This window comes from Alosa pseudoharengus, unplaced genomic scaffold, assembly GCF_046254945.1.
Source record: "Alosa pseudoharengus isolate Yale_2024_CS ecotype anadromous, Long Island Sound unplaced genomic scaffold, YU_APseudo_1.1 YU_APseudo_1.1_scf_10, whole genome shotgun sequence".
In the NCBI taxonomy this organism is placed as follows: Eukaryota; Metazoa; Chordata; class Actinopteri; order Clupeiformes; family Clupeidae; genus Alosa; species Alosa pseudoharengus.
The window spans coordinates 29,370,631-29,378,130 of NW_027468565.1; the positions used below are offsets into that span (position 1 = coordinate 29,370,631).

The 7,500-nt window shown below is 40.9% G+C and overlaps 1 protein-coding gene across 5 annotated transcripts in view; it reads left to right on the plus strand.

Moving 5' to 3' along the window:
- LOC143140743 (protein arginine N-methyltransferase 8) overlaps positions 1–7,500 on the plus strand; it is a 39,969-nt gene that overhangs the window by 30,029 nt on the left and 2,440 nt on the right. For all 5 annotated transcript variants that reach the window (XM_076301859.1, XM_076301851.1, XM_076301842.1 and 2 more), the window contains 2 exons: positions 380–530; positions 2,197–2,318. In XM_076301859.1, coding sequence (XP_076157974.1) covers positions 380–530; positions 2,197–2,318 — 273 coding nt within the window. The remainder of the gene's footprint in view (positions 1–379; positions 531–2,196; positions 2,319–7,500) is intronic.

Below are 7,500 nucleotides of genomic sequence, written 5' to 3' on the forward strand. Positions count from 1 at the left end.
GAGCCCTGGGAAGAGGAGCTGGAATATGAATCTGCGCTGGCTGGCGGTGGCCATCTGAAATGAATGCAGGAAGGATGTGATGTGAAGTGATGTGTGCTCCGATGTTGTGTCACTGTGTCTACTGCAGCTGTGCTGGATAACTTGTAACGGAAATCTGTCAGCTTCATTGAGCGTCCCTTTTCAGGTGCTGTGACAGTTACAGGGAGGCTACATCAGGCGCGTACCTGAAGCGCTCCGTTCGTGGAATGGAAAATAGTCTTAGAAGACTGGTCTAATTTTTTTTTTATCGTACATGCCACTATCACGTCTGGTGTAGTCAGTTCCATTGATTACAGTAGAAGGTCCTGAGGTTTTCCCCCTTTCTCTTTGTGTCCGACAGGAAGTGGACATCTACACAGTGAAGCCAGAGGACCTGTCCTTCGCCTCCGCCTTCTGCCTGCAGGTCCAGCGCAACGACTACGTCCATGCGCTCGTCACCTACTTCAACATCGAGTTCACCAAGTGTCACAAGAAAACAGGCTTTTCTACAGGTGTGTGGGTGGCTTAATAACCGCAGTTTGTGCCGTTTTAAATAGACAGCCTCCTGCATGGCCAATGGGTTTGACATTGAGATGGGATTCGAGTCCGACAGTCAAAGAGGGCTTGAGTCTGTTGATGCACAAGTGCCCTCTAGTGGTAATGTCTCATTACATTTTTGCTGCAATATAGTTTATTACTGTAACTGTTGCCAGGTATTTTGATGTGCTGTAGTACTGAAGCTCAAGAAAGTTTCTTAAACCTTAATAAAGGTTTTCTTAGTTTACCTTAAGTGTGTGCTATTTATGAAATGCCAAGACTCAGACACACAAAACCTTGCACACATTTCAGGCAGACACACAGAACACAGCTCAGTGTCCTCACATTACCCCAAATATGTGCTCCCAAATGTCAGGGGAGGGGAGTGTTAGGAGCGTTAAACATTCAGTACATGATGGTCAATCAGACAGCACAGTCAATGCCTGAGTGGCCTCACCGAGAGATGTGATGGGAGGAGATAAACTCTCAGCTGCAGGGTCTGTCCAGTGGATGTGGTTATCATCCGCAAACTAGGAGGCCATCTCTCAGAGAAGAGGCTGGCTCAGGAGCAGGGCATCTCTGAAGTAGGTGCCTATTACAGTCTCACCAGGGTGGCCATCCTAAAGCCAGCATGACTCCTGACTGTTAAATAATGAATGGGTGGGTAGTTCATCTGATTAGTACTGAGATGCAGAGGGTTGCTTCTCGCTATCAGCAGTTTACAGGTGGCAGCAGGCAACAAGTTCACTTCAAATGGCTCTCTCTATCTCACTGAGAAATAGAGAGAGAGATACACTGAGCCACTTAAAGTCTTAAGTAAAGACATTTCTTCTGCCTCTCTCTCTCTCTCTCTCTCTCTCACACACACACACACACACACACACACACACACACACACACACACACACACACACAGGCACTCTTACCTAAGCACAGTTACTGAGAAGACCCAGTTTGTCTGCTAGTGGACTATTATTATGTGTCCAGCTGAAAACAATAGTATCGTAACACCTCCATTTATCACTCATTGTATCTGAAAATTCTAAAACAACAATGTTTTTTAATACTTCAAAATAACATTTGATAAATGAACCTTACATTTTTCAGTAGCCATAGTTGTGTAGATTTAAAAAAAATCTGGTTTGGTTCTTACCGGGGCTTTTCCTGCCTGAAATATCCGATTTTGTTTACCGCGCTCGGAGGTTAGTGCTGGCCTGGTGGGTTGTCTACTTCCACCCTTTCAACGGCACATGAACGGTTAGACTGAGAATTCTCGTCGCTACCTCAAAATTCCACTGGAGCTCCAAGCGGATTTGTACACGCAGCCTTACAAGACTGTTTATAGCTCTTCGAGTCACGGTAAAATGTAATTTTTGGTACATAGCTAATTTTTGGTACATAGCTAAGATACACTTATGGTGTGGGTGCTTGCGTTTCTTTAGGAATCCGCCGTCTTAGTTTGTATAGAAATGAATAGTAAGTGACACATACACGCAAGAGGGCGGAAACACGGGAGTGGTGGTAATGGGGGGCGTTCCGATATAATCTTTCATCTACATTACACATCCCAGTTTATCAAGCTACATGATGACCAGTTAATTTGGTGTGTGTGTGTGTGTGTGTGTGTGTGTCTACCCATAGCACCCGATGCTCCGTACACACACTGGAAGCAGACAGTGTTTTACCTGGAGGAGTATCTCACCGTGAAGAGAGGGGAGGAGATCAAAGGCACCATCGCCATGAAGCCCAATGACAAAAATGTGGTATGTGTGTTTTCTCTCTGACACAGCACAGCTGCACTATGTGCCCAGTAACTAGATGCTAAAATGTCCCCTACTCCCTACTTAGTCTGCATTATAGTCCCTTTCAACTACTTAAACAAACGTGCCTTCCCACGGCATGGCCGATGATAAACAAAGATATATATTAAAAAACAGTTTTAAAGTTGACATTTTATAGTCAAGTCACATTTGTTTATATAGCACACTTAAACGCAATACAATTGACCCAAGGTGCTAATAGAAATAAAATAAATATAGTAATAAAAACAAAAATATAAATGACAAAACAATAAATAAAAATAGGACACTAGAAGGACAGTAGGGACTTAAAAGTCACAGATATACTGTGGTGCCATCCCATTCATGCGGCTTTGAAAACAAAAAGCAAAACTTTAAAATTAATTCTGTGCTTGACACGTAACCAGTGGAGTTGGGCCAGCACAGGACTTATGTGCATATGTTTCTTAGTTGCAGTAAGAAGCCTAGGTGCTGCATTTTGGACTAATTGAAGTCTAGCAAGGGTAGATTGATTCAGACCTAAATACAGAGAGTTACAATAGTCCAGCCTAGATGTAACAAATGCATGGATTTTAGTTTCTAAGTCTTGAGAGCCAGGGCTTTAATTTAGCTATTGTTCTTAGTTGAAAAAAGCTTCCCTTAACCACACTACTGACTTGCTTATTGAAATTCAAAGAGTAATCTAGGTAAACACCTAGATTTCTGACCTCACTGTGGCAATTTACAGCCAGTGGTCCAAGTGCATTTCTTAGCTTAGCAACAGAGTTAAGCGGACCAAAAATAATTATCTCTGTTTTCTTTTCACTTAATTGTAAGTTATTATAGAGCACTACGCTAAAGTCCGATACATTTGCATTACAACTGATCAACATTCATTTAGAGCGTCTACGCCGGAAACCCTCTAGGAACAGATTGAAAGGGTCTCTTTATTTGGCTTCTTTTGTACTGTGTTGTGCCTTGCTGCCTTGCCATGTGTTTTCCCCCATGGCCTGGCCTGCAATGTGTCTGCTGCTGAGATGGAAGTGGGGCAGTTCATCAGAGCAGTGCAGTCCAAGACAGTTCTGAATGTGGCCAATGATTTAAAAAGATCAAGCTTTCTCAGCATACCGGTTGAAGGCAATTTTTTCTAGAGTCTTTGATTTATTCTCCTCCTATGCCTTCCCTGCCATATCGTTATGAAGGATGAACATCAGCCGCACAGACATGGGAATTAATGCCTTGGACAAGGTTTAGAAGATGATACTCGCATACTGTAGTTCTATGGCAAGCCGATTGAGCATTTATTCTGATATCTTGATATCAGGCATAATTGTCATGTACATGTAAGCCATTTTTGTCAACTAGTTTACTAGTGAGCCATGTTTGTGTGAACTAGTTAACTAGTGAGGGCCAAAATATGCACACTAGTTAACTAGTGGGAGCCAAAAGGCTCCCACTAGTTAACTAGTGAACACATTTTAGCTTCACTAGTTAACTAGTGAGAACCAAAAATGCCCACTAGTTAACTAGTAAAGGCCAAAATGCATACCAGTCAGCTAGTTGAAGGCGTTTGGGTGTCACTAGTTAACTAGTGACAGACAAAAATGTGCACATGTTTACTAGTGAAGGCAAAACACCTCACTAGTTAACTAGTTGCAGTAGGTCAATGTCACTAGTTAACTAGTGAACCATAAATGGCTGACTAGCTAGCTAGGTGATGGCAGTAGGCTCACTAGTGAGGTCATACATGTATACTAGTAAACTAGTTCAAGACAAAATTCACACTAGTCAACTAGTGGCGCAGAATTCAAATTAGGAGGCAGAGAATTCCGGAAATTGAGGCTTTCTATTGGCTCCCTATGTCCAAATAGAACATGACAACCAATCACAGTGCAGAATTTCACGAAATCCCACCCACAACATTTGCATGTGGCACACAAGTTAACATGCTGGCCAAAGGAACTCTAGCTAGTAAACTAGTGGCTTCAGTGTGACACTTACATGTAAACTAGTGAAGGCAGAACTGCTCACTAGTTAACTAGTGAAGACACAAATGCCCACTAGTTAACTAGTGATGGCAATTTCCATTCGACTAGTTAACTAGTGAGGTGCAAAAAGTGTCACTAGTTTACTAGTGTGCCCCAAAATGCCCACTAGTTAACTAGTGAAGGCCATTTCAGCCCCACTAGTTAACTAGTAAGATGCCAAAATGGTCATTTGTTAACATGTAAAGGCCAAAATACCCACTAGTTTACTAGTGAGGGTGTTGTGGGCCTTACTAGTTAACTAGTGGCATGCATATTTTGTTCACTAGTTAACTAGTTACACCTAAAAACACAAACAAGCTGACCGTTTTTGTCCACTAGTTAACTTGGAACAATTTAAGTCTCACTTGTTTGCATGTGTGGCAGTGAAGCAGCTCACTAGTTAACTAGTGCGCACAAGACACACACTAGTGGCTGTTTTTGGAGCTATCTAGTTCACTAGTAATGCAAAAGGTACTGTTACTAGTTAACTAGTGACACATTGGCCTTCACTAATTAACTAGTTGACATGTTTGACCTTACTAGTTTACTAGTAATGGAACAGGACATGCTCACTAGTTAACTAGTGAGCATATCTGCATTATTAATGCCTTTCACTAGCTTATAGAGGGCATTTTGAGCCTTACATGTTAGCTAGTGAAGACATAATAGTGAAGTCCATAATGAACTAGCAGGAGAAAAATGCCCCTCACACTAGTAAACTAGTGGAATTTAAATAAATACACAAACAACTGGCATTTTGTGCAACTAGTTAACTAGTGGGACGTAACATTGGGCACTAGTTAACTAGTGCGCAATGTCGCACTTGCATGCAAATGAAGAAGGCGGAACAAGGATTTTGATTGGTCCATTTAGGACTCAGAAACCTAGAAAACATGGCTGACTTCGTCCAGGCTGTTCTAAGAGCAAACTTTTATAAACTAAGATCGTTTGAGCATAAAAATATGTTTTGATAACATGTCTAGTGACAAAGTTGTGGTGTATTGCTGTAATCTTCGTTCAGTTAATGTCTACAATCTTTAGTTTTTCAGTTATTAGTCTGAAAATCGCGATAAAACTGGAGGCATTTGTATATGGTTGCCTAGCAACAAAACGTTTCAGTAACATGAACATTGATGATAGCATTGCTGATGTGGCAAGACTAGCTCAAGTGGTTAAGCAGCAGGACATCATGTGGGAGACCAGGGTTGAATTCTTAAGAAGTGCATGAAGTTTTTTTCTTGATCTTTGAGCTTTTAATTACTTTTGAAACCATGTGCAGTTAATGTGTACAATCTTTTGTTTTTCAGTTATTAATCAGAAAAGCGTGACTGAATGGATACATTGTGGTTGCCTAGCAACAATAAACAAAGAATAATATTAAAATCGATCCCTTGAATCTTTGGTGTGGATCACTAAGAGCTCACTTGTTAAAGCATGGGGTTTCCCTGTTATTATTAAAAAACATTTTGACAGAATATGAGATACTGCATACTGCAGGCTCTGCTTTACTATCTATACTGAAGTACCGTTGCAGAGCAGTGTGTCACTTTAGCCACTAGGGGCACCCATCAGGACCTGATCGCGAGGCTATGAACAGTAAATTTACATTTAGAATGGGTGGGATTCTTACATTAATACCCAATAGGAGTCTTCTACCCACCCTCTCATTAGAATTTGCATAATAGCCGTTTCAGGCACTTGTTAACTAGTGAGCTGCTTCACTGCCACACATGCAAACTAGTGAGACTTAAATTGTTCCACTAGTTACAATTGTTCCACTAGTGGACAAAAACGGTCAGCTTGTTTGTCTTTTTAGGTGTAACTAGTTAACTAGTGAACAAAATATACATGCCACTAGTTAACTAGTAAGGCCCACAACACCCTCACTAGTAAACTAGCGGGTATTTTGGCCTTTACATGTTAACAAGTGACCATTTTGGCATCTCACTAGTTAACTAGTGGGGCTGAAATGGCCTTCACTAGTTAACTAGTGGGCATTTTGGGGCACACTAGTAAACTAGTGACACTTTTTGCACCTCACTAGTTAACTAGTCAAATGGATATTGCCATCACTAGTTCACTAGTGGGTGTTTTGGTGCACACTAGTAAACTAGTGACACTTTTTAGACCTCACTAGTTAACTAGTGGGCATTTGTGTCTTCACTAGTTAACTAGTGAGCAGTTCTGCCTTCACTAGTTTACATGTAAGTGTCACACTGAAGCCACTAGTTTACTAGCTAGAGTTCCTTTGGCCAGCATGTTAACTTGTGTGCCACATGCAAATGTTGTGGGTGGGATTTCGTGAAATTCTGCACTGTGATTGGTTGTCATGTTCTATTTGGACATAGGGAGCCAATAGAAAGCCGCAATTTCCAGAATTCTCCGCCTCCTAATTTGAATTCTGCGCCACTAGTTGACTAGTGTGAATTTTGTCTTGAACTAGTTTACTAGTATACATTTATGACCTCACTAGTTAACTAGTTTGGACAAATGATGCATCAACTAGTTAACTAGTGAGCCTACTGCCATCACCTAGCTAGCTAGTAAGCCATTTATGGTTCACTAGTTTACTAGTGACATTGACCTACTGCAACTAGTTAACTAGTGAGGTGTTTTGCCTTCACTAGTAAACATGTGCACATTTTTGGCTGTCACTAGTTAACTAGTGAGACCCAAAAGCCTTCAACTAGCTGACTGGTATGCATTTTGGCCTTTACTAGTTAACTAGTGGACATTTCTGGCTCTCACTAGTTAACTAGTGAAGCTAAAATGTGTTCACTAGTTAACTAGTGGGCATTTATACTGTCACTAGTTAACTAGTGTGCACAAACATGGCTCACTAGTTAACGAGTTGACAAAAATGGCTTGCATGTTGGCCTGATATCAAGATATCAGAATAAATGCTCAAGCGGCTGGCCAAATTACATAGAAGTTAACAAGTGGAAATTTGACATTCAGTAGTCAGCTAGTAAACATTTTTGTACCTTACTAGTTGACTAGTAATATATAGAAGTCTTTAAACTAGTTAACTAGTGCACATTGCAATGTCCACTAGTTAACTAGTGAACATGCAGAGTATTACTAGTTAACTAGTAAGATATGAAATATATTGTAACGATTTGATAGCAAACCACACAGTT